General features: G+C 40.8%; 3 protein-coding genes across 12 annotated transcripts in view; 2 read left to right on the plus strand and 1 right to left on the minus strand.

Annotated features, from left to right (window-relative positions):
- Positions 1 to 1,020, plus strand: part of CRYZL1 (crystallin zeta like 1) — a 31,521-nt gene extending 30,501 nt beyond the window's left edge. For 7 of the 9 annotated variants that reach the window (XM_048867708.2, XM_048867688.2, XM_048867717.2 and 4 more), the window contains one exon: positions 18 to 1,020. In XM_048867708.2, coding sequence (XP_048723665.1) covers positions 18 to 117 — 100 coding nt within the window. In that variant the 3' untranslated portion in view covers positions 118 to 1,020. The remainder of the gene's footprint in view (positions 1 to 17) is intronic. The other 2 variants (XR_012670209.1, XR_012670208.1) reach the window with 2 other exon arrangements.
- Positions 1,021 to 5,114: 4,094 nt separating this feature from the next.
- Positions 5,115 to 17,793, plus strand: DONSON (DNA replication fork stabilization factor DONSON). Its single transcript, XM_048867791.2, has 10 exons — positions 5,115 to 5,461; positions 8,152 to 8,232; positions 9,878 to 10,081; positions 10,510 to 10,688; positions 14,169 to 14,347; positions 14,451 to 14,571; positions 14,683 to 14,778; positions 16,055 to 16,253; positions 16,798 to 17,004; positions 17,384 to 17,793. Exons 1-10 carry the CDS (start codon positions 5,165 to 5,167, stop codon positions 17,519 to 17,521), a joined length of 1,701 nt encoding a protein of 566 aa, XP_048723748.2. The 5' UTR covers positions 5,115 to 5,164; the 3' UTR covers positions 17,522 to 17,793.
- A 3,162-nt stretch (positions 17,794 to 20,955) lies between these two features.
- SON (SON DNA and RNA binding protein) overlaps positions 20,956 to 26,825 on the minus strand; it is a 61,537-nt gene continuing 55,667 nt past the window's right edge. For both annotated transcript variants that reach the window (XM_075133007.1, XM_048867776.2), the window contains exons 10-12: positions 24,507 to 24,575; positions 24,289 to 24,404; positions 20,956 to 22,143 (exon numbers count right to left, since the gene is read on the minus strand). In XM_075133007.1, coding sequence (XP_074989108.1) covers positions 21,985 to 22,143; positions 24,289 to 24,404; positions 24,507 to 24,575 — 344 coding nt within the window. In that variant the 3' untranslated portion in view covers positions 20,956 to 21,984. The remainder of the gene's footprint in view (positions 22,144 to 24,288; positions 24,405 to 24,506; positions 24,576 to 26,825) is intronic.

Raw genomic sequence — 26,825 nt, forward strand, 5'->3', positions numbered from 1 at the left:
AGATTGCTCCCTTTTAGGCCTCAGTTGGATGAACCAGTCCCATTGTATGAAGCCAAGGTTTCTATGGAAATAGTTCAGAAGAATCAAGCAAGAAAAAGACAAGTCATCCAATTCTGAAGCACAATTTCCTTGTTTCTAAGACTGCAAGACAGATATGTAATATATTTGATAAGTAAATTGGTGTGCAACTTCAAATAGTTCTGTAACTAGTGTCTGAAGATAGTGTCTGGGCTGTGAATGTTTTGGTACTGAGACTTTCAGTTTCTCTGTATCAAATCTAATAGAATGATTCCATCAACAACTCTAAAGAGATACCATTAACTTAAAAATCACATCTGTCTGATTTTTTTCACTCCTATTACTGTTATAAGTAACATCTAAGATTATTTTGGAGTTCAAGAAAAAATATTTTTTCTGTTTGTTCAGTTTTACTTTTTGCATTTGCTAGCACCTGAATAGTCTGCTTCAGTCTTTGACATACTCTTTTTAAACAGGGAAGAGAAAAATATTAAATAGGAAAATGTAGTAGTAAAACTAGAAGAATTGGTGGAGGGATTCTAGGGGCAGGCACAACTTGTAACGTTTTTTTTCAAACTGATTTGTTTTCAAGTTAATCTTGTCCCTTTTAAGATTTGAATTACTGTTTTATGACCATAACATCATACTTTTATTTAGCTATAAAATTAAGATAGATAAATGTGAATGAAAGATTACACAGATATGAGGTCAGTCTTTTGCTTTAGTGTTCAATTCATGTTTATGTTCAATGCACTTTATTGCACATTGACAGGTTTCAGAGTAACAGCCGTGTTAGTCTGTATTCGCAAAAAGAAAAGGAATGGCCCAACTTGATGATCACTTTAGATAAGCTATTACCAGCAGGACAGTGGGGTGGGAGGAGGTATTGTTTCATGATCGCTGTGTGTATATAATGTCTGCTGCAGTTTCCACGGTATGCATCCGATGAAGTGAGCTGTAGCTCACGAAAGCTCATGCTCAAATAAATTGGTTAGTCTCTAAGGTGCCACAAGTACTCCTTTTCTTTATTGCACATAGACTTGTTCCTTTTTATATGGCTAAAGAGTAGGAAATGTAAACTGGATTTCCATCTTTGACATCATTCCTAAAACACCTTTTGTGTTCTTTCCTTTACACCCTTTCACTTTTGCTCTTTAATCTTAACTAGTCATACGCTAATGTTGATGAGATCAGCTTGTCCAACACCGTTCTCCTTTCCACTACCACGCACATCAGCATCCATCCTCCAGGAAAAAACCTACAGTTCTTTCAGTGAGGCCTACAGCTTCCTTGCTTGTTACTGCTTGAGATCTGAAGCACCAACTGTTCTATTAATTTAAATATCACTGTTGGAGGGGATGGTTCAAACTGTGAGCACTAGCCCTTTGAAATCTAGGTATTACATTGTTAGATTTAATCTTGAGTAACAGTATATGCAGTGTTGTAGCTGCGTTCGTCCCAGGATATTGGAGACAAGGTGGGTGAGGTAATACCTTTTATTGGGCTAACTTCCGTTGGCAAAAGAAACAAGTTTTCAAGCTTACACAGAGCTCTGCTTCAAATTTGGGAATTATTTTGTTTTTGTTTTTTTTACCCAGACCTGAAGAAGAGCTCTGTGTAAGCTTAAAAGTTTATTTCTCTCACCAACAGAATTTGGTTCAATAAAAGTTATTACTTCACCCACCTTTTCTCTTGACTGTAACAGTATGTCAGTTTTTCTCCTCCCTGGGATTATCACATGTCCTCAGTAAATCCTATAATGCAGATTATAAGTATGAAAAAAATAAAATGTTTCCATTTATGATGCAATGCAAGCTTGAGAACAGGTGCTGGTTCATACAGAACATACACATGTAAAATTACATTAAGGCATTGATCTCTCTCATTTGAAATCAGTCTTGAACCCAGGATACATCCAGTAGTGTATTTTATTTATTCTCCTGCCACTTTCATTTCAGTTTCAATGCCTAAACATAAAAGGAGCGAGAACAGAGGGAATGGAAATAAAAATGTAATGACAAAACTGGATTCAGTTTAACAAAACTAGAAAAGTAACAATAAAATTGCAAAGGGGGAAAAAAAGAATTGAGAGACTTCTAGTTCCTAGAACTATCAGTCTGTTTGGTTTGTTTGTTTTTACTGTACTCTGTACATTTTAGCTGTTGGTCTCATACATTGGGCTGGGGGGAAGCATTTTGCAAATTGTTTTGGTGAATTTGAATGAACTAGGTCCATTGGATGACAGAAGAGTCTCCTTCTTGACATTTCCTCCACAGACCCACAGTCTAGGAGTGGCATGCCAACACATATGTCCTTGGAGACTTTTAAAGCAGTAAGTGACTGTGAGGGAGTATGTGCATGTCCCTCAAACCCTAAGTACAATAAACTGCTGATATAAATGCCCCACCCCTTTTAACTATCCCTTAGCTCAGGCAGGGGCAAACTTTTTGGCCTGAGGGCCACATCAGCGTTCCAAAACTGTATGGAGGGCCAGGTAGGGAAGGCTGTGCCTCCCCAAACAGCCTGCCCCCTCCCACTTCTCACCCCCTGACTGCCTCCCTCAGAACCCCCCCCCCATCCACACACCCCTTGCTCCTTGGCCCCTGACTGTCCCCTTCTGGGACCCCCCCCACCTCTAACTGCCCCCTGGGCACCCTACCTCCTATCCAGCCCCCCCCCATGTCCCCTGACTGCCACCCCCAAACCTTTCCCCCATCCAACCTCCTCCTGCCCCTTATCCAACCTCCCCACCCCCTTACCATCCTGCTCAGAGCAGCATGTCTGGCAGTTGTGCTGCCTGGCCGGAGCCAGCCACGCTACTGCACTGCCTGACAGGAGCTCGCAGCCCCGCCACCCAGAGCGCTGGCAGCCCGGCCAGCTGAGGCTGCAGGGGAGGAGCTGGGGCCTAGGCCGACCCGGCCGGGAGCTCAAGGGCTGGGCAGGACAGTCTCGCAGGCTATAGTTTGCCCACCTTTGCCTTAGCACCTCCATCAACATGAGCAGTTATGAAATTAATTCATTCTCTTTCTATATGGAGTGTTAGCTTAGATATATTTGTATAGAACCTAAAATTAGTCTAAAGCTATTAGTGTAGCTATTATGCCAAGAGTTCCAAAAATACGAGCCTAAAGCTAGGCTCCTAAATCCCTATTTAAGCATCTGAATAAAGAGACCTGATTCTCAAAAGTGTTGAGCACCCAGCAGCTCCTGTTGTCCTCCCTTGAAAGTCTCTTCCACTAAAGAAGATGAAGGCTCCTAAAGGGATTTTTCAGCCTTGTCTAGTCTGCTAAGTCAGAAGTGCTGCCTGATGTGGATCTGGACACTTTCTTGGAGGAAGAACCAGTTTGGCTTCTAAGCTGCTACTTATACCACAGCTCCTGATGAGGCTGTCTTGACTGCTTTCTCCTCTCCTCTGAGGGGCAGCAGGGCCTTTTAAGACCTGGTAGGCAGAATGGCATCTGCTTTGGATATTCCTGTAGCAGCTTTGATCAGCACTATACACTTGCTTTAGTCTGTCCAAAGGAGCGCTGAATCCACCTGTTTCTGTGGCCTCAGTCTCTGAATGGCTGTAGGTTTTTTGACGTGGTGATAAAAATGTCTGCACTGGGTCTGCACTAGCTCACTCCACAGTGTAGTGGCACCAGTGCTAAACTAATGCCAGGAAAATCACTTGTGTAGACAAGGCCCAGGTGTGAAAGACTCCTCTCTGTTCTATCCCTTTAGATAACATTTCTGCTTCTTTTAGCATATACCATTCTAGTAAACCTGAAGGTTACTGTGGAAATAGCCTGTAATTAATAGCTTTGATATATCTTCAAATAAATCTTTCTTTCCTCTGTATTACTCTTATATACACATTTTTCCTTGGGCAAGAGTGAGCTGTCTTCCTAATATTTTTAAAGAGATCATCATTAATATTAGTGTGGGTTGGACTTTTCACTGGAATGGAAAAACTTGGTGCAGTTTGGAAATATAGTCTAAAGTCAGACAGAGAACTGCAGAAGTGTAACAGGAGCAGATGAAAATAGCTTGTGCTGGTGAAAAGTGGCACCCAGATTCTCCCTTTGAGTACCATTACGTATATGACAAGCAAAAGGAGTAGTAAACAGCTTCTACTTAGCCAGTACTTACACAATATTTGTGGTAGTATAATATAAGAACACAAGTGTATACCCTCCTGTTTTAATATCTGGTAGACCATTTTCCCCTCTACCTTTAAGTACAGCCTGTTTCCCTTGGTGCTTGATGAGGTAGGAGACCTTCCTTTTTTCTAAAGCTTGATTAGGCTCACATGCCGCCCATCTTGTTTGAAGCATTTGGAATTTGCCAGACTCCCATCATCGGATAAATACAGCTATGCCAACCATTTTATTTACATATCGGATAAATGCAGGATTGTTGCAAAACAGCATCTTGGTACTTTTAGTGATTTTTTTTCCCTCCCAGTGTTGACATCAGTCCTGCAGCACTCCCTGCAGGTCAAAAGCGTAAATGTATAGACATAGATTCCAGTTTGAAATTGCAAATTAAAAAAAAAAAATCATTCTGTTTATATTTTAAATGACCCCTTTGTGAACACTTTTTGCAATGAAAGAAAAGAGTTGTCGCTCCCACCTCAGGACATGACTGGTGTGAGATATAGGTGTGTGGTACTAACAAGATGTGCATAGTGAGTAGTAGTTGTAGGCGTGCGGGTTTGGCATAAGGTACACGTGTGTGTGGTGTATGTACACTGTGCAGATGGTATACGTATGGCTGGGTCAGAGAAGTGAGGCGCACATAGGGTGTGAGTATAAAATGCACGTAAATGTCCTGGGTGGATGCAAGATTCAAATTACAGGGTATACTGTACACCTTACCCCCAGCCACTGTTCTGGGCGCCAGGGTTTAAGCTTTAATTCGTTTAGAAAAGCATCGACTGGATGCAAAGAAAACTTTCAAACGTGAACCAAATGTTACCGACGCGGGGGCGTCCGCCGCCGCTGGGAGGCAGCGCTGGGGGAAGTGAGGGTCGCCGCTCGCGTCAGCCCCGGGCGTGGCCGGGGGAGGCTCGGAGGCGCCGGTCCGCCCCGGGGCGGGGCTCGCCGCTTTGCGCGCCAGAATTCGGAGCCCGGGTCCCGCCGCCAGCGCCCGGCCCGGCCCCGCCATGTGCGCCGCGGTGCCCGGCTACTCGCCCGGCTTCAAGAGGCCGCCGGAGACGCTGCGGCTGAAGCGGAAAAGGGCCCGGAGGAGCGAGGCCGCCTCCCCGCCCTGCCCCCGGGCGGACCCAGCCCCGGCCCCCACCCCTCGCCCTTTCCCCAGACCCGGGCGGCGCAATCCCTTCTCCAGCCTGGACAACGCGCCGCGCCCCGGCACCGGCCCGCACCGCCCCCCGGGCTTCCCCGCGCTGCAGGAGCCACGGCCCCCGCCGGGGAGCCGGACCCCCAAACACCCCCTCTGGCAGGTACCGACCCGCCCGCGCTACAGGGCCCCCGCCCCCAGGGGCTTGGCTGGGTGGGGTCGGGTTTGCTCCCCAGGCCCCGCTAGCAGACGGGGGAGCGGGGAGCGCTGAGAGGGCCAGTGTGGTCGAGTGGACGCAGCAGTGGGCTGGGACTCAGGAGCCCGGGGTTGTGTTCCTGGTCACTGCACCCCGCTGAGCTTTGAGTCGTCCCCCCCCACTACCAGCTGGGGTGGTCGGCTGACCTTTGCAAAGCCCTTTGGGTAGGTCTACAATGCCGTAGAAGACCCCTAGTAGGGTGACGGGCTCCCCGGCCTCAGGCTGCTGGGGCTACACGATTGCGGTGTAGACGCTTGAGCTGGAGCCCAGGCTCTGAAACCTGGTCTGGGGAGGGTGTCCCAGAGGCTGAGCTCCAGCCCAAGCCCGAAACATCCCCACTGCAATTTTGTAGCCCCTTAATCTGAGTCCTGCCAGCCTGAGTCAGCTGACGCAGGCCAGGTGTGGCTGTGCGACTGGTCTCTTATGGCTGTGTTGACGCACCATTTGAGATCTGCAGATAAAAAGAGCTAGGAATTATCGATAGCGCTAGAGTTGACTGAGATGCCTTTATTTTTGTAAAAATGATGGGAGGTTTTGGGGTGCGGTGGAGTGGGGTTAGAATCAGCACTGGCAATTTCCCAGGAAAAACTAGTTTAGGACCGGGTGCTGGTAAATACTGGCCTAAATCCAGTTTAAATCAGGAAACTGGGGGAAAGAATTGCATCAGGGTCCAGCAGTTTGGTAAAGGTAGAATGAATCTCTTCAAACTTTGGGTACATCCATTAGTAACTGACAGGCTCAGAAAGCTGCTACAGAATGCTGGATGGCCAAATGGACCTGGACTGATAGTCTGAAACTCTGCATGCATCTGATTGCTTAATGCTTCTAGCCTACAACACTGCATTATTGCCATTTTCATACAATCAAGTGTTTTTGATTTTTGTTTATATAATATTGAAAACTGAAATATGAGTGGACAGGTACAACTTCCTTGAGAAAATACCAAACCAAAGTGTGTACAGACATTCTGATGTTCAGTATTATAATTGCATATATTAAGCCCATTGCAGTTTTACTTTTTATTTATACAACCCTAAATTAATATAGTGACTTATGTAATCACAGTTTGAATGAGTACTTGTGGCACCTTAGAGACTAACAAATTTATTAGAGCATAAGCTTTCGAGGGCTACAGCCCACTTCATCGGATGCATAGAATGGAACGTGTGTGTGTGTGTATATATATATACACACACACCTTACTATATGTTCCATTCTGTGCATCTGTATGTGCATCTGTATGTTTATATATCTTACTATATGTTCCATTCTATGCATCCGATGAAGTGGGCTGTAGCCCACGAAAGCTTATGCTCCAATAAATTTGTTAGTCTCTAAATTGCCACAAGTCCTCCTGTTCTTTTTCTGGATACAGACTAACACAGCTTCTACTCTGAAACCTGACAATTTGAATATGTAACTAAAACTAAATATAAGGTAGTATGCATTAGCTAAACAGGTTTTTAAAATAGAAAATGCCGTCAACTGGGACTAACAAGTTTTTCCTGGGGCAGTAAATACCGTGATTTTACCTAGTAAAGGTTTCAGAGTAGCAGCCGTGTTAGCCTGTAGTCGCAAGGTGCCACAAGTACTCCTTTTCTTTTTACCTAGTAAAGTCCACCTCTAGTAAATACCATCCCATCCCTGGTTGGAATTTTTTTTTCCCTCTGAAGGGAAACAAGTGAGTCAAGCGTTGGTTGGGACCTAAAAGACACCTTTGCTTTTGTCCTTTAAAAAAAAAAATCAGTCAAAGCCACTTGGTTTGCCCTCTCTTCTCCCCTCTTCCGCCCCCTCCCAAAAAAGAAGGGGGGGCAGCAAACTGGTGGGCAAAAAGTTGTCAACCACTTTAAATCCACACCCAGAGAGCACTGCATACCCCTGGACCTAGTGAAATCTCAGAAGGGGAAAGAAATATATTCTCCTACAGATTAACACCCTGTCCTGGTGTCATGTGGCCATGTAAATCTAACTTTACCCCCCAGATAGGCTCCATTATGAGTAATGGTTGGAGAAGTGTCTAGTGGGGTAATGCTGTTTTGTGAACTACTTACAAGGCTTTTTAAAGCTTTCAGTCATATGTAGAATTAAAGCCACTTTTCTACAATTTAAGAAATGCTTTTTGGTAGGGAGAAGCAGGTTCCACTAGATTATCTGTTAAGGTTGTGGGGGAGGGGTGTTGCACAAAAGTATTGTACCTGTGTATAAAACAATTAAAGGAACAGGAAAATTTGCTTGTTGCTCTCATTTAGTGTACTTCATACTATACTAACACAAAGGAGGATGTGTGTGTTCAGCAGTGCAATCTTTAATCATTCTCAAGCTATTTGGCTGAAGAAAGGGACTCTCAAAGCCCAAACTTTCCAATACATTTGGAGTACAATTTAAGAAAATCACGAAACTTACAAATGTATTTACATCTGCAAAATGCCTTTTAATTGTTGCCACCAGAGAGTGAAATATTCTAATATGTGCTATTTATAATGGTCAGTTTTAAATATCTCATGAAATTACACTTAAAGATCAGCCTTAAAACAAAATTGTCAATTTAACTCTCAACTTTGCTGTACTTTAGATTAAGTTGATAACTCTTTCTTTAGTTTTTAGATCCTCTTCAAGAAAATAAATCCACCTGGAAAGAAGAGTGTTCTGAAAGAGCAGATGTTACCACATTAAGAAATGTAGGAAGCCATAAATATTGTTTTTGGGGTGTTCAACATTTCATCATGCACAAAAAGCTTAAATTTTGTCTTTTTCTGTAGGTTTGTGTTCAGTGTCATTACTAGAATGTTACAATTGTAGGACTTTTTCTTAGAATGCCTTGAAGTTCAGTATTAAGTTGACACCAACTTAAAATTCATATTTTTTCTGAAATCTTTACTACTGTTACTTGACACATGTACATTTACTGTAGCGGAAAGAGATTAGAAAAATTATTTCAATTTGTTTACTTTGCGCTTCTCACAGAAACGTCTAAAACAGTTTTGTCTGCTTGTATAGTCATTCACGTCCCCTGTTGTCCCTATTGGTCTTTCAGTGCTGTAACAGAAGAGAGAGAAACCCCTAAAAAAAATAATAAAATGTAAAACTACGAACATTGATAACCGACTTAAGCAAGGTGTAATTCCTGAAACTAACTTTTTGAAGCTGACTAGATTTCCAGTTGTATGCCGTGTTGTTGCTGTGTCAGTCCCAGGATAGTAGAGAGACAAGGTAAATGAGGTAATACCTTTTATTGGACCAACTTCTGTTGGTAGGAAAGACGAGCTTTTGAGCTTACACCGAGCTCTTTCAGAACAAGAAGAGCTCTGTGGAAGCTCGAAAGCTTATGTCTTTCACCAATAGAAGTTGGTCTGATAAAAGATATTACCTCCCCCACCTTTTCTCATTAGATTTCAAGTTGATGGTCAAAATCTAGATTTCATCCAACTTTTATCAGGGGTTAGGAGGAAACTTTCTCTAAGGCAACAGTTATCCCTTACTGCCTAAAAGATTTCATGCACCTTCTGTGAAGCATTTGGTACTGTCCAGTCACCAACAATGGTGACTGGCTTAGATGGACCACTGGTCTGATCTGGCATGGAATTCATATCTTCTTAAACTTGTACATAATAATAATAAAACAGAAATACATAGACAAGTCTCTTAAAATGTTAGTGAAATCAACTTGTTTTTATTTGGATAAAAACCTTCTCCTGCAGTTTGTAACCCAAACACTGCGGTATTGTGAGAGTATGTATATCTGAGCTGGAAAGTGATTGTGACTCAAAACAATAATTTTGGCTAGTCTATTTTAATGGATATAAACTGAAATAGAAAATACATTTTTCTAAAGTGATCATAAATGTTAACAGTTTAAGGTACTTGTAAACAAGGAACAACTTAAATTTTGCATGTGTGTTCCTCTGCAATGACTAAGTACTGGGTACTGTTATATTTACTGTCATAGCAATCAATGTGTAAGGAATGCTTCTGTCCAGTGTAATAAAGGTAAAAGTTGTTTTTGCAAGGACTTCCATGCTTTGCATGGTCTACTGTACTTCAGAGCTCATATAACATAATTTTCCTATCTGTGGTCCATCAATTCCTGTATCTTATATGCTTGCCAGTATCAGGTGCTTTAAATAAAAGTGCAAGAAACCCCCATAGTGGCCAATGATGAAATAACCTTTTCCATGAGGAAAAAGCTTCTCCTAACCCATGTCAGTGGTTGACTTATGCCTTGAAGCATGAGTTCTGTATGCTTTCCAAAAACACTGGCTGATAGTTTTTAGATGAAAAATATTTTTCTTGTATTTTGACTTTACATTATTTCTATTTTGTAAGGATCTTCATTTACCTGTTTCCATACCTGATGTTTCCTCCTCACCAAGCACAGAATTTCCTGCAGACTGGAGTATTAAAACTCGACTTCTGTTCACTTCTTCTCAACCTTTTACTTGGGCAGAGCATTTAAAGGCACAAGAAGAGGCTCAAGGATTTGCCCAGCACTGTAGAGCAACATCAGTCAATTTCCCACAAAGCATACAGGTAATCATTCTCCTGTAATCATGTTAAATATAATGGAGATACTGGGAGTTGAGGATTTATTGTTGGGCTTTGGGGTTTTTTTTTTTAAGTTCTTGTGTACACTGGGAATATCCCTTATTGAGCAACTGGTGTAACTGCACCAGTGCTGACCACCTACTGCAGAAAAAGGAAAGTTAGGGTTTGCAACAATTGTGAAGTTGTTAAATTAAGGTTTATACCTTCAACTGGGTGTACAACGGTGCAAACAGTACTGGTGCAGTTCCCTAGTTGCTGCCTACCACTTGCTGAATTGGGGCTATTCACTAGAGTAGACAAGGCCTTAGGTTTATGTGTAAAATAAATGCTTGAAGTGCCGGAAAGGGAGACTGTCCAGCTCTCTGAGAAGAAAGATATTACCAATCTTATTAAACACTGTGTTTGGAATCTAGGAACCAAAGCTGTCCACGGAACTCCGCTGTGCATTCCAGCAAAGTCTTATTTATTGGCTTCACCCTTCACTGCCATGGCTACAGCTATTCCCTCGTATTGGAGCAGACAGGAAAATAGCTGGAAAGACTAGTTTTTGGTCACATGATGAAACACTGCAACAAGTTCTAATGAGCGAGTGGTAAGTTGAACTGACGAATTTCTGGATTTGGTAAACCCAAACACTTAGATTACTGTATTTTAATTTAATTATGTGTTTGTTGTCCTCATTCCTGTGGAAAACGCTTTCTTTCACAAAGAATATTTATCATTTTGAGGGTCGCTGTATTTGCAAATACAGAATGTGGCATCCCTTCTGTTGAGCTGCAGAACTGCCTCAAAGCAGTGCCCCAAAGAGACCTCGCATGATGGTGACATCATCACCCTACTCTGTATAAGGGATTGTGTGTGCATACCCCAAAGGCCTCAGTTTCTTTGCCACCACCAGAGAAAGCAAACAGACCTTGCTTTTGTCCTCAGGCTAGATCTTCCCTTAGTCAAACTTACAAGAAAATAAGATGATGGTGTATAGTAGGATAGGATAGTTTAGTATACATAGCTTGCCCTTATCTCAAGAGCCTTTGGCCCCTTTCTAGGGTCATGTCAAGGCCAGAGCCCCATAAAGGTTTCAAGAGGCGTACCTCCAAATTGTACTAGAGACTGTCACTCATGTCTGGTGCCTTCCACAGCTGAACCAAGATTTACTCGATGACCTACTGTGCAGTTTCCCACACCTTCACTCCCCACACTGGAATGGGGAGACATTTGAGTCTCCAGATTCATTTGGCTTCTCAATGTCTACAGCCTGATACTCTGGCTCTGTTGGAGGTACCTAGACCAGTCTTCTTGCTGAGGCTCTCTGACACAAGACTCACTTTGCCAGTCCAGCCTCTCTGCTGCCTTCTATCGTGGGCCCAAGATGGAATCTCTTCTGCCTTGTTCTAGGAGTAAATCCTTTATCCAGCGCTGCTGGGAAATCAAAAGCAGCACCCAAAGACCAAACTGGCACTGCCCAGCACTGTAGAGCCTTGGCGATGACACAAGAACTGACCACCACACAGCCTACTCCTCATTCAGCACTGCTGCCCTTGACATTGACTCCAATCTCTCCTCCACTGCAGATACCCCTATACGCAGGTGCCTGTTGGGAAAAGGCAATAGAAGAGGAAGCTCATCTACTTCTGCCCCTCTTGTGAGATGAAAGGACCATCCCTCTTCTTCTTTCATACTTTCCAACCCACAAGGGCTTTGGAGATTAACTACACGACTGTCACCTCTTCTCCACAATTCTCTGGAGCCAGGCATCTCCGCGCCCATTAACTTGGACTCTTCTCTGATTAAGGGCAAACCAGTCTTCTCTCTCCCTACAATCTCCAGTTTCCTGAAGGGCATGGTGAATGCATTTCCCCCACCACTTTTAGGGAGCCTCTGCTGTTGTGGAACCTAAATCTTGTCTAACAAAGCTAATGGGCCCTTCCTGTGTGCCTTTAGTGTAAGTGTCTCAAGCATTTGTAGATCAAATTGGCCTTCCTGAGAGCAGATACAGTTGCTAGGAGAGTTAGTGAGCTTAGGGCTTTGTGGACCACAGTGTAAAGGTTTGGTGGTCAAAGACAAGTGTGCCATTAGGCCCATCCCAGCTTCATGTCTAAGGTGATCTGAGGTTCCCATCTATCAATGTTTTCCCTTCACCATGTTGTTCGTAACAGACCCCATACCTACCCAAGGGAACTTACCTCCATACCCTTGCTGTAGAGAGGGTGCTCTTTTGCTCTCCAGAAAAGACCACGGCCTCTCGAAAATCTAATGGGTTTTTTTATCACATATGTGGAGAGATGCCAAAGAAAGCCCATTAGCAAACAGACTCTCACTGGTTAAGGAGATGTATAGATATTAGCTAGGAATCCAGTACCTTCTGGTTTAAAGACCTACTCCATGAGAGCCACCACCGTGTCAGTAGCAAGCATTACGAAGGTTCCCAGGGTGGAGTCACGCATAGGAGCGACTTGGGGTTTGATGCACTTTCACCAGATACTGCTCCTTGGATTTAGCATTGTACTCCAATTCCTAGTTTGGGAGAACAGTGCTACAGTCCTTTTTAGTTAAAAACTCCTCACTGTCTGCCATCCTGATGGGGCACTGCTTGCTAATCTCCCAGACGGGGAATGCACAGAGACTTTCTAGGAAGAAAGGTTACTTACCGATAACTGTTCTGGGTTTGCACTGACAGTCCTCCCACCTTCCTCTTTACCTTGGAATTCTAATTAACATCAGGCCTTTCTGGTTTGGGGGAAGAAACTGAGGCAGATGGGGGATTGCACTCCCTTGTGTAGAGTAGGCTGATGACCCTCATGTGAGGGGTCTCATTGTCTTTCCCAATGGACATAACTTTATCAAAGAGACAAGGTAGGTGAGGTAATATCTTGTCTCTCTCCAACAGAAGTTGGTCCGATAAAAGTTATTGAGTTTACACAGAGCTCTTCTGCAGGTCTGAAAAACTTACTACACAGCTAAGTACAAGGTGGAACGGATTGTTTAGCATACATCGTTAACACACACATTTCAAGGAACCATTCAAGGTGAAATGGCTTGTCTCTTTCGCCAACAGAAGTTGGTCCAATAAAAGATATTACCTCACCCACCTTGTCTCCCTAATATTCTGGGATCCAAACAGCTATAACAACACTGCATACAACTCTATCAAGGCAGTTTCACACCTTATCACCAGGGACACCATATTTCTACAGGTGTAAATATAGAGGCAACTCTTGAACAATAGTTACTACAATAGAATCCATATCTTAAAAACTAGTGGGGATTGAGGAGGTCTTAAAAGTGAACATCTCAAAATTACCATAGGTACAGTGTATAAGTTGCAGTATGGTGCATTGCTTTCTTGGCCTTTGAACCACTGCAAAGCAACTTCTGATGCATTGAAATGTGAAAAGATACTGACTTGTTCTTCATAGACACCACTTTCATTTATGATTAATTTTGTCCCACTAACTCGCCCTCCCCCTGCCCCCCCGGGAAAAATGGTTCATAAAACTGATCATTCATAAGATAGGTGTTTGTAAAATTTGAAGTCCTACTGTAGTAACCAACCTCTCTTTTTCATGGCTACATAAAGCAGACATGCAAAGCTCTTATAAAATCCTTCTATCATAGTAAAGGGAGCTGAATACGCTCAATAGGCAGTCTTAAGACTCTACAGCTAACTTGTTGTGTTGAATGCCTTTCCAAGCCTAGCTGTTGATCTGAGAGAATTTTGCAAAACTATTAGCAAATTTCCATTAATGCTTTATGGGAATTAATACACTAAGGAGTAAACTTCTCAAAAGAGCTCAGCACCCACAATCAGGGCCAGACTTTATCAAAAGAGCTCAGCACAGTGGATGATAACTCCTGAAAATCTAGCCTTAGGTGTTCCAAGACCACCTCCTTCAAACCTGATCATACAAGGTGCATGTTATCTAAAATACCGTAAAACTAGACATTTTATGGAGTATTTTATTTCAACCTATTTGAGATCCAGGTGGTTGTTGTAGCAGGTGGCAATAGTTTAAAAAATGTCTTACAGGATGGTCATTAAAATTTTATAACTTCTCTTTCCTCTAACCTGCAGGTCTGTCAGTTTTACTTCCCTATATAATCTTCTCAAAGCCAAGCTGTGTCCTTATTTCTATGTTTGTACCTACCAATTTACTGTGCTGTTTCGTGCAGCAGGCCTTGCAGGAAGTGATGTGATCACAGCTGTTGTTTCCCCCACAACCAGGGGTTTAAGGGAAGCCATGAGAAATGAAGGTAAGACAGAGTTCCTTCCAATAAGATTTAACTGTGTTAGAACATGAGTTTTGTATGGTATTTATGTATATAAACCATTCATTTGCTAATCTTTCCTACTCAGGCATAGAATTTTCTTTACCTTTGGTAGAAGAAACTAGGAGCAAGACTCAGAAAAACTCTGAAACAAACTTGGATACAGAAGTTAACAGTCCTGAAACAGGCAAAAACACTGAAGATGAAGAGTATGTAACAAAACTGTCTGTGTCTAGAATTTAAATGCACTTGCCACTGCCTAGACAATTTATTAGATATTAATGTGGAGTATTTTAACCATCTGAATCTGTTTTTCCTAGGGAACAAGGAGTGAGTGACGATGAAAGTTTCTCTTGGCTTGAGGAGATGGGAGTCCAAGACCAGATTAAAAAGCCAGATGCAATTTCTATCCAACTGTATCCTTTGAGTACCAGAATATACTATATCAAAAAACATGCATTGGAGTACTTCATTTCTCTGTGAAGATCTGTGGTTTTTAAATCGTAGTCCATCAATGACTGTGCAATAATGATGATTCTGTAGAATTTTCAGTTAGTGATACAGCATTTATGAACACTTACTGTAAAAAGTGTATCTCCTTCTGTACTTTTAACACTTTGGCTTTGCTTTTTTTAAAGCACCAAATATTGTTACAGGATCACTAAGCGACTACACTTTTAATTGTACCAAATATTAATGTAGATTCTATCACATTATAAAACGTAGTGAGTGAAAATATACCTGTTACTGACCTGCCTTCTGATTAGGCTGAGAGTAATAGTAACTGCATTCTCTCTTACCTGTGTGTTTAAAGTACATTTGCTTTTTATGGAAAAACTGGTTTCTGTCTCAAGCTTATCTGGTTATAAATTTTACCCAAGACTAGGCGGTATAGATTCCATGTAGCATAACAGAAATATAGTACCTGTTATACAGCTACAGGGTGGGCGCCTGTGATGAAATGATGTAAACAAATGTCAGTTCTAGGTTTTCTGTCAACTGGTATTTCTGCACATCCATGTCCAACCTATTACGGCATATGTCTCTGTATTTGATGCATTTTTATATTTTGATATAAGAACCAATTCCACCTGTTTCTGCCAAGACAAGGAATAATCAGCATACTTCACTTAAAGCCATACATGGCAAGCTAGGTCAAATTTACTTTGTTCAACTGCCTTCTCAGTAATCTATATAGTACAGACCAGTGTGACAATATCAACGACACTTCACCCCTACAGATCATAAGCTGTTTGTTACCTCCCAGAATGGTTCAGTAGGAAGACTTACTAGACAAGCGGACGGTTTGGTTAAAGATATTTGTCTACACAAACTTACAATGTACTAGTACAAACCTAAAACTGGGAACAGTACTTTTTCACACTCCAATTTTCCTAATAAACACAAGAAAACTGTTTTAGTAACAGCTCTCCCTGAAGAGCTGTTAAACAGGTCATTAAAGGAAAATTGTTTAGTTTAATTACAAAACAAACAATCTGGAAAACATTCCTTGCCTCATGATTTCAATGAAGTTTAGGCCTAAACTATTTTTGAGTTCTTTACCTTTCCAGAGCAAATGTAAATTAGCATAGACTGCTGTTCAGTGAATTTTTACTTGACTTTAATTCTTGGTCTGGTGTATTTGATGCCCTTAAACTTCTTGTGTGTTTCCTTTGACCCATATCAACATAGCCGTAAAGAGAAAAATGAAGTGCAAGTGGATCACAAGCCTGAATCTGTTGCGTTAGTGAAAGGAACAAACACATTCACATTGCTGAACTTCTTGATAAACTGTAAGAGTTTAGTGGCTGCTGCAGGCCCTCAAGCAGGGCTCCCGCCAACACTGTTGTCCCCAGTTGCTTTTCGAGGTGCAACAATGCAAACGCTCAAGGTAAAGAGCCAAGGAAAGAATGACTTTCTGGTGCTGTCTGTCTTCAGGAAGGGAAGGCTTTGTTCCTTCGCATATCTTTGTGTGGTTACTGCTCCTCCAGTGATATTTCTTAATGGTGCCATTTGTGCTGTATAATTTGATGTTGAATTAGCAGTTTAATTACAAACCTCTCTTTTGGGGTTTCAGGTTGGTAGCACAGATTTAAAGGATTTGGAGCCTTAATTGTACATAGTCTCACCTTCAAGACACAGGATTAAAACTATACTCGCTACTCCCAGTCACTAAGGTCGCTAATTACATTCCCCATGCAGTTGCACACTCTACCTACCATACTGTGTAGTTTCCTTGTGTATGAGGGTTTAGTATATTATATAATAAAATCATACTATAGCTTATGCCTTGTAGAGAGATTGAATAACTAATATCTAATTCATAAAGCACTTTGAGAACCTTGACTTAAAGCTAATGTTGAAGTAGATGAAAAATAAGATTTGTCACTAATCTTGATGTGTCAAACACTGAATATGTAATTTATTGTCTTCAGGCTCGAAGCATCAATGTGAAAACACCGGTTCACTCATGTTATAATGATATATTTAGCTTGGAGATCACAGGTCCTGTCATGCCTCATTGTCTGCATACTTTGACCATGCTGCTCAAATCTGCACAGAGGGGAGCTTTTTCTGCTGTATTATACACCCATGAGCCAACAGCAGTGTTTAACACTAATATAGAGAGAATCTTAAATAAGGTAAGTAGACTGAAATGGTGTCTTCTATGTTAGGGTTAGTACTTCTTATCTCTAGAAACAATAGACTAGTGAATGTGGGGGGAAAAACTGCTCTTGGCTTGGGATAATGGCTAACACCCATTTGTTGGCCACTTTAGAGTAACCAGTTTACAAGGTTTTATCAGTGGTAAGGAGGAGGCTGGGATTCCGAGTCATAACAGTGGAAAAGCATGTATATTAAACTGATGGCTTTAACCCAGTCCCTATCTGCTGCTCCACCGCTAGACTAGGCAGCTCTTCAAAATCTACTGGTCATTGGCACAAAAATGGGTATAAAATAGAATTAGTAGTTTCACAAAAGGTGTGCAAGATGCATTGGTTTCAAACTGAATTTCCACAGGAAACTATGTGCAAGGAACTCACTAAGTGTGGATTGCATCTTAAAACCTTGGAGCAATTGATTCAACTTCCAACATTAGGAAAATCTTCCATAAGACTCCTAGAAATGAGAGACTATGCTTACACCTGGAAATCCTAAGTATGCTATTTTGGCTCATGAAATGAGGCTAGTAGTCTTTGGTCAACACTCTACAGAAGCTATTGTGTACCAGGAAGGGAGAATCGCCTACTTGCGAAAGCTTTTGGATGTAGTGGAGAAGAACTTCTGTTGCACACCATCACTCATAAGACAACTTCCAGTGGAAAAACAAATATTCTGAACAGTCCAGCAAGAACGCTGCCTCTTTCAAAACCTGCAACAGCTGCATTTATCTTTAATGTTTTTAAATAAAATGTTTTATAAACAAACAAGGTAATCTTGTGTTTTCTCCTGTTTGGAATTAAGAGTGAGGGTTAGGGTATTTCCACCATTTTTAAGGTACAGAACTGTTAGAGGAACCACTTCTAGTTTCCAGAGAAGGTGAAGTAGCTCCTATGCTAGTGGACACTGGAGGTCAGTAATTATTACTTGTTTCAGTATTTAAAAAGAGACAATGATTGGATTAAACAGTAGTTGTCCTCGTGCTTAAACCATGATAGCTAAATGAGTATATGTAATCCTAAACCTTTACCTTTCATTAAAGATATAAAATGAGATATTAATATAAGTATAAAAAGTTGTGACACTTATCTTTTCCAGTGAGAACTTAACTCCTTTACACTATGAAACAAAGCAAAAAAGAGTGGTATCCCTCCCAAGTACAGTTTATTCTTAGCAGTAACTAAATGTAACTGGAAGCATCTAAAGTTCAAAGGAAGCACAGCTGTCATCTAAAAGGAAGGATTTCAATGCTATTGGTAAGATCCGTTGAATAAACTTATGTTCAGTAACAAACTGAATAGCTTTGTTCTGACATGCTATTTATTACACTACCTGCAATAGAATTTAAATATCAATCTGCTGTTTCGTTATGGTTCAGCTTTGGCAGAATACAGACTAAGATGTTCACTTGACAGGTAAATTGTCACTTTGAGTACATTTTGAAAGGATTCAACAATGAAAAGTACACTACTAGTGATACCAGACTGAGCCTGACAAGCCACAAGTGACTTTAACCTGTCAGGATGCTTTTACTATATTAACCAGTTGTAGTTGATGAAATAATACTTACTCAGTTTGTTTTCCTCACAGCAAAACGACTATTTCCCCTGTCATACTGTTTAAATATCAATAGGTAGTACTATAGTAAAAGAAACACTATGAATTCACACTACTGTACCTCTTTTGGGTAATGCTGATTGCTAATGTGGCTTCTGAACCACAGAGGTCTGAGTATCAGTGCTCTAGGCTGATGTAGATAGCGGATATTGTCCTCCAACTTTAGCTGAAAGTAACTCTAAGAAACTGACACAGATCCTTGAAGTGCTGTAGAATGCTTTTTACTACACAGACTTCTGGTAAACAGGCTCCTGCACTATAGATCATGAGCTCTTAAGATCAATATGTAGAACACTGAAGAGGCTGCCCCATGGAAGTTGGAAAGTCAATTAGTCACTGTAGCTCTTGGTTTTAGCTTTGTGTAATTGTTATCTCAATCCATGTAGGCTGGGGTGGTCTACCACTCCACTCCAATAACATCATTAACCTTTAATTCTAATAAAGTGTCCTCACTAACTTACTATGATACTTAGATGAGCAAATCTGATGGTAAAATGAGTTAAATAAATGGATGCATTTCAGGCACAGGCCTTTATGTATGACTTTAAAACAACTCTTAATAGTTTAACTAGGAAAGTTACTTTAAAAGAGGTGATCATGCTTTTTTGGCATTTTATGCATAAATGCCTGAAAGTGTTGTTAAAACAAGCAGAGGTTTTAACCTTTAAAACCAGGTGTATCAAGTCTTCCCTGGTTGTAGAGGACTTGCTGCCATCTATTTTGATTTCTCCACCTTTAAGCAGAACTAAGCTTGCACAGGTTACCTTAATTCTAGTATCTACTTTTGCAGTGCTTCCTTATTCCTTTAAGACTTTTATATGGAACTATTTAACCTAAACCAGCTCCTGTGAAAAGGTTCATTTTCTGCATTGGGCAAAAAGGTTAGTGTTGGGGCTTGTGAATTTGAACCCTCTTACATTGGAGTGTTCCTTTACACATTATAGTAGAGTACAAGTTTTCATTGAATCATTTCTAATCCAGCTTGATGTGCAGATCATCGTGGAATCAACCAAGGCTCATCTTCCTGAACTAGGGCATGATTTTTCACAGGTATATCCTGTATATCCACAACTCCAATGGACTACAGCTGGAACAGCGCTGAGCACTTCTGAAAACAATACCTTATAAGCATTAAGTGGTCAACTAGACAAACACACACACATTTAGTGGTCACCTCCCACAATCTTCTAGGCTACTTTCACTACAGACCTTCTAACTTCTGCAGCAAATGAAGCAGGGGTCCCATAACCAACAGCTTCATTCATTTAATGAGGTTAGGGGCCTGGTAGGGAGAAGGAAGCATGATTAAGTAATTAAGTTTACCTGTGCATTATCTTTAATTCAAGCATTTCCTATTTGAGTGTCTCACTTTGCAACATGAATGGTCTTTGAACATAGGGTTTTTTATTTAACTAGAATTTAAAAAAAAAAAAAAAAATCAACCCCCTGTTGCCACTATTTTTTAGAGGATAGCAGAGTACTGGATATAAGGCTTCCAGAGTTGGAGTGTGAATTAACAGAGCAGGGGATGGAGTTGGGACTCATGCATGCTACTTTATTTTTAAGCAGTGCTTTACCTTCATAGTATTTATTTAGCTCTTTGTCAAAGCACTTTGTACAGGTGGTTATGGAGGAACAGTCCCAATTCACAAATAGCCTAGCAAAGCACACATTTTATGTATTTTGCCAACAGACAAGCATGGATGGAACTCATCTGCCATATTAGACAACTAGGTTCTATTCCCAGCTTTGACAAAGGTGACTTTATACTACACTTCTAGCCTTCAGTCACTCTATGACATGGGACATTGATATTTTGTTCAATAAAAAGGTGCAAAGGATAGAGAATTGACATTAATCCATGGAAGAAATGGGACTAGAATTCATCTTCTGGCTCCTAGAGCAAAGCTCCTTCCCCTCAGACCAAAGGACAGCTTGATGCTAAGAGGAGCTCCATTTTGTCCCTGTGAATTTGTGGAGGTGTGTGCAGTTGACAAGATACAAGCTTTGAGGGGGAAAAAAAATTTAAAGAAATAATTAAGCATACAAACTACTAGGCATGCGCAAACTACTAGGCCATTTTCTAAGATTTATAACTCAGCCATGTAAGACATGAGAACTATTTTCCCCCACTGCAAATCTGCAAACCCCCCACTGTCAACAGTTTAGAGCTATTTTTAAAAAGAGAAAGTGCCTATTTTTCCTACACACCTTCGTTAGCAAAAACTGCCAAAATTTTGAATCAAACTTAAAAAAACAAAACAAAACCCTTATCTTGTGATAGAGTACAAGCACAGAAAACATGAGGCCAAAAGTTAGCTTGGTAACTTTATAAACAACTGAAAACATTTCACTATTGCTCCCCCTCTGATACATACTCTCTAAATTACTGCTTTGGCACAGATCTTAATTACTGTTTACTGACCAATGATTAAGATTATGAACTTGTGCGGCTTTATTGACTTGAGTTGGGTACAACAATTGAAGTATCATTCTACCCCCCATCCAGTTGTAGATTTGTTATAGCTTAAAATTCACATTAACCACAAATTCATACAATCAACATCAGGCAGTGTGTTAATTTGAGATTGGATTAGATAATTTCATATCTCCTTACCAGAACATGCAGGGGAGAGAGACTTTTACACTGCAATTCTCATCAATTTCATCGCTGGACTTTCTTCCCTCTCATTTAAGCCAGGTCATTTGCCTTTTCTTTTTAGTCTTAAAAAGTAAGCAATATGACCAGTTGCAGTACACCATTGACTTAAACCCCAAACAAGACAGAGAGAAGTGGTAATGTTAGCATTGTACAACAGTGCCACAATTTACCTACCTTCTTGGAGGGGTAACATTACTGGCCCAGTATCTGTCCAGCAGTACATACCAGCCTTTTTCTAGACTACGATAAGCTGCACAGCCTTGTACTGGCTATAGGCAAAAGTACTACAACAGTAGCTTTACCAAGACCAGGGAAAACTGCATGATAGTACAAAAGAGTATGAAAGGGTTAACATTCCATATTGAAGAGAACTTGCATGAGTTTCAAAGAGAAATTGCATGAGTTTTAAAACAAGGGTTTAGATTACTGATGCCCTCCAGAGTCTGCCTGTTGAATTTAGTCATTTAAGAAATAATTACATCACTAATGTAAACAATATAAACATACCAAAAACTAAGTATGATTTAAATACATTTTTGATGGTACAAAAAAAAATCTTGAAGGTGTCTGTACAGTTTTTACAACGTGGGAATCACCAATTTATTTACAACATGAAACGGGGAAATACCTTTCTTGTGCAGAATAAAATTATCTGAAATAATGTCAATATAAAAAACAATATCTAGCGGTGTGAGGCACTCCTGAAGATGGTAGCATTGGGCATGCTGTCCTTTGGTACAAGTCCCATCGCTTGGAGAGCCGCAGTTGCTGCTGTGGCTTTAGCATGCTTCTTATTAAGGCTGGGAAAGCTAGGCCTGTATTCATGCCCATTGACCATCACCTGTTTAAGAGAAAAAACATACAATAAAATAAGCGATTTAACCAGTTGTTTGTTACTAGTACTGGAAAAGTTCTTTATAAGAGCCAGAAAGAGCGATACGCAAACTTCCTATTAAAAGTATGCAAAATCCGCTGCCAGCATCACCTGCAACATGCAAGCATGTCCTCGCTGAAGTCTCTATGATATTTATAAACAACTCCATTGGATCTTAATGCTGAAAGACAAGCAAGTACAAACTATCGGGCTGCACTGAGGATGAGGAAATTAAGGTTCCTCAAAAACATCAATTTGTGAACTCTTCACTATTATTCGAAGTACAAAAACACTCATTAAGTTTTCCCCATTCTCTACATTTTTCTCTCATGCTGGCACACTTTGCATCTTGAAATTGTGTCTTCACTTCCCTTTCTGTCGTTTTAGATATGGGTATAATTCAGATGTAGTAAGTTATTCATATTTATATTCTAGTAACACCAAGGCCCCCACTCAGGATCAGAGTCTCACTGCAAACACAAAATAAGATCGTCCCTACCCAAAAGAGGCTTATAATCTAAATATACAAGACACTGATAGACTACATATTAGGAAAATGTTAAAGGGCCAACTAATACCCTTTACTGGACCAACTTCTGTTGGTGAAAGCTCTTCTTCAGGTCTAAAAGATATGACCTCACCTACCTTCTCTCTCTAATATCCTGGGACTGACATGGCAATAACTATACCGCATGCAAAGATCCAAGTATTTTAAAAACCCTGCCCCACCTAACTCTTCCTCCCACTCCCTGTGCAGAGCCTGTTATACCAGGTACACTGTGGCTCCATGGGAGTCTACATAGCAAACTTCCGTTGTAATTTAGCACTATTACAGCTCCACCAGCGAAAGCTGTTGCACCCACAGGGCTTTGGTGTTTTTACCATCATATCAACAAATGATGCTTGAGACTACCTTTAAAAAGGATTCAAAAGCTCCCTCATGTGATACAGAAAGGAACCGCTTCCCTCAAAGGGGATGAGTATATGATGTCTATTATTATTAATCATGTTTATTACAGTAGTACCTAAGGAACGACTAAGAATGGGTGCAATTGTACTAGGCACTGTACAAACAGTCCCTGCTCCAAAGCAAATTAGGTTGCTAGTTAATGTATTTAATAAAGATCTATTAAATAAGACTAAGGTGGTGACCTAATGTGGCTGAGAGACCTTCTCCCTATATCCCCTCCAGGCAGTTGTGGTCTGCTGGTTTGCTTTTGCGTCTTGTGATTGAACTCTGTGATTAGTAGCAATGCACTCTGAGTGGTGGGCCCACTTCTCTGGAATCTGGTCCTTGGGGACAACAGAACCAGTGTTTAGCAAACTTCATAGAGCAGTGCGAGAACTCTTGTTTTGTTAAAACTACTAATTTATTCCATTTTAGGAGCCAGATAAGTTCAGAAATGTAGCTCTAAAATACTGCTTAATAGTTTACGGAGCCCAGGTTTTACTTGATGGGGGTAAATTAAAATAATTGATAAGAAACTACCGTTAAGGCAGAAAAAGTGTATGCCTGAATTTCTTTTTTGTATATGCAAACTTTTGAAATTAAGTATAGGACAAGATGCTATGGCCTGGACTCCTGCAGTGATCTTTTCCACAATGCTTGAGAATTTTTCTCCTAGAGAAGGAGCGGAGAAGACACTAATATGTTTTTGTGATCTATTTCTCTCTGTCAGTTCTTCAGCGGAAGAGTAGTCATTTTCAATGGCAAACACTAATGCAAGATTCAAGTGGAAAGAGTAAGCTGGACTAAACAATAAAAAAGGGTTAAATCCTGCTCAATTTATTCACAAGGGCCGTTCCACTAAAGCTTATTCATGGAAATATGGCAGGTAGGATTTGACTCCAAATTGGTTTAACTCATTTAAATTGGCGGTGGGAAGAATTGCATTTAGCCTCTTCATAGTTACAAACATGCATACATGTTTGCAGATTTTGGGGTTAAACTGTAAGCTCCCTTTAGAATAAGGACTTTGTATTCCTATGTGTTTGGACCATGCCCAGCACATTGGGGGCACAACTGGAATACAAAAAAATGAAATTAATAATACTAGATTTATCATTTCTAACCGAGTACTAGACATGTCAGAAAGGGGAATTCAAGCTTACCTTAAAGATAAAATGTTTGCGATGATCAGGCCCACTATCATCCACCAATACGAATACAGGTGGTGACCATCTTCTTTTATTACATATCTCCATCAATGCAGAAACTGGATGTTTACCTTAAATATAACAACATATTTTATTTCTAAATTAATTCCAATGTTACTCCTAGACAAGTTACCTTAAATTATATATTTTAAAGGAGCAAAAAAAGGCCTTACCTGAAAGATCCTTCATTACACTAAAATGTCCCGATCTCTTTTGTGTCTTTTCTCCCACAGCAACAAGGCCTAAACAAAATATGGACCATGTTTATATCTTGTGTTACTTTTTACTCCTACAGACCTGATGTGAGCACTGAACTCTTGCTATTGGAGCCTGGGTTTCTCTCATTCCATTAACCCACAGCATGCATTAATGACACGCATCTAGGACAACGTCGACTGTGGTGCAGTCACACATTCAAAAGCCTTTTAATCTTTCCCTTCATTTCAATAGTACTTTTTCTTCACACCATGCCATTCTTCTCAACTTGTTCCATTAACTGTTCCATCGCGACTGTAACTAGTCTACCAGTCACCAGGAAGCACAAAGCATGCTAAGGAAGGCACTCTCCCCCCTCACAGAGCTCAGTACTTCACTGCTCACGTCACCTTTCGGGAAAATGCATGGCAGAAGCTGAACTAAAACTCAAGAGACACACAGGTGCAGGGCTCCTGCAAGCCACCCAATGTTCAAAATCTCCCCCCCCCCCCATGTACTTTAGTTGAAACATTTCCCTTTTAAATTAAAGAACTTCAAGCTTGTTGAAAAAAATCTTTGTCAATAATAGTTCACGCTACAGTATCATTTAGTCGTATGAGAGAATTTGTTAATTACAATGGCTTCCTTGTCTCATATGTGCTGTTCTTGGTTTACAATGATCAGAGTTTTCTTGTGTCTGGATTCATAGCCGTTTACACGGAAGTCAATCACATCTGGAGAAACATGATGCATCGTTACAGCTGTGTTTATGTCATGGAAGTCACGGAATCCGTGAATTCCAGAGACCTCCTTGACATTTTCTGCTTCAGCCCCAGGGGCTGCAAGACTGGAGCTGGCAGCCAGCAGGGCCCTTGCAGGGTTTCAGCAAAGGTTGACAGCCTCCTCAAGGTTCCAGTGACGGGTGACAGCCTTGCACAGGGGTGGCGGGACCTTGGGCGAGCGGCTGGGGATGTCCCATTTTCTCTTTGGGAAATATGGCTACCCTGGAGCTCCCAACCACCATGGGCAGAGGGGGGAAACCATGGAGCTGCAGCAGCAACAGTCACAGACAGGTCACGGCTTCCGTGAATTTTTGTTTCTTGTCCGTGACCTGTGACTTTTATTAAACAATAACCATGACAAAATCTTAGCCTTATGCATTGTCTATGGCTGTGTCTACATTACAGAAACTATGCTGGTATAGACCACAGTGCAGATGCAGTTTACACTGCAGAAGGAGTTTTTCATTAACATTAGGTACCTCGAAAGAAGCACTCATCTGTTGATAAAGCTGCATCTACAATGGGGGTTTTGTCAGCGTAGCTTTGTCAATCAGAAGTGTGATTTTTTTCCAAACCCCTAACTGACAGAGCAAAGCTGATATACCTTTTTAGTACAGACCAAGCCTATAGCAGAAATACAGGGTGGGATTATCAAAATTGCTTAAGTGATGTAGGAGTACAAGTCCCACTGAAAGTCAATGGAAAACCTAACCTGCTCCAATTGTCTGTTCTCAGGAGAAAGGACAAAAATAAGTAGGTGATTAAAAAAAACATTCTATATAGTTCTGAGGCAGTAGCTATCAAACTTTCATTCTGTTAATTACTTTGTACAAGACATCCTCTCGTGAGCCATGTCCTCCACTCCAACCTTCCAATCCCAAGATTTTAAAGGGTAAAATAAAACAATCAATCTGCCTATAGCATAAGGAAATGTGTACGGTGACCCACCATTTTCCTTTAACAAAACATTTTATCCTCATGAATTTCAAAAATCCCTTTTCTCCCTCTCGAGTGACACTTAAATACATGTAAAAATAAAACATTTGAACAACAATGGCCCTGAACTTCCTTTTCTTCAATCCCCTCCTTTTATTTTTCTTGTTTCTTACCTTCAACTTGATTCCTCTCCTGGCTTTTGGGAATGAAGGGAGTAAAGGGGACATACTGCAGTTTTTCACCGCCTTTTTTTTTTTTTTTAAGCTCACATCCTCATTACCACCATACCTTCATGCTCAGAACTTCAAACATAGTTTATTTCAAGGGATTATGGCCCCAAAGTTATCTCCAAATTCAAACAACTCTGATGTTTCTTCCTTTATCTTGTTGAAAATTATTTACATAAGAAATAATTACAAAACTGAGGTTACAATGAAGGGAGGGATCCTACAGCACATTATGTTTCACATCTGGCAGCTTAAGCAGTATGGCTCTGAACCAACTAATGGAAAGATGATGTTCTGCTTTCCACTGTTAATTGAAGCAGTGTTTTTTTACACCTTTCAGAGGCTGAGAAGG

This window comes from Caretta caretta, chromosome 1 (assembly GCF_965140235.1).
Source record: "Caretta caretta isolate rCarCar2 chromosome 1, rCarCar1.hap1, whole genome shotgun sequence".
In the NCBI taxonomy this organism is placed as follows: Eukaryota; Metazoa; Chordata; order Testudines; family Cheloniidae; genus Caretta; species Caretta caretta.

What these genes read in the sequence shown, in the direction of transcription:
- DONSON (XM_048867791.2), top strand. Translation starts at nt 5,165, where the DNA reads ATGTGCGCCGCGGTGCCCGGCTACTCGCCCGGCTTCAAGAGGCCGCCG. An exon ending in CAAGTTCTAATGAGCGAGTG is followed by an intron (nt 10,689 to 14,168) that starts GTAAGTTGAACT and finishes TCTAACCTGCAG; the next exon opens with GTCTGTCAGTTTTACTTCCC. An exon ending in CAACAATGCAAACGCTCAAG is followed by an intron (nt 16,254 to 16,797) that starts GTAAAGAGCCAA and finishes TATTGTCTTCAG; the next exon opens with GCTCGAAGCATCAATGTGAA.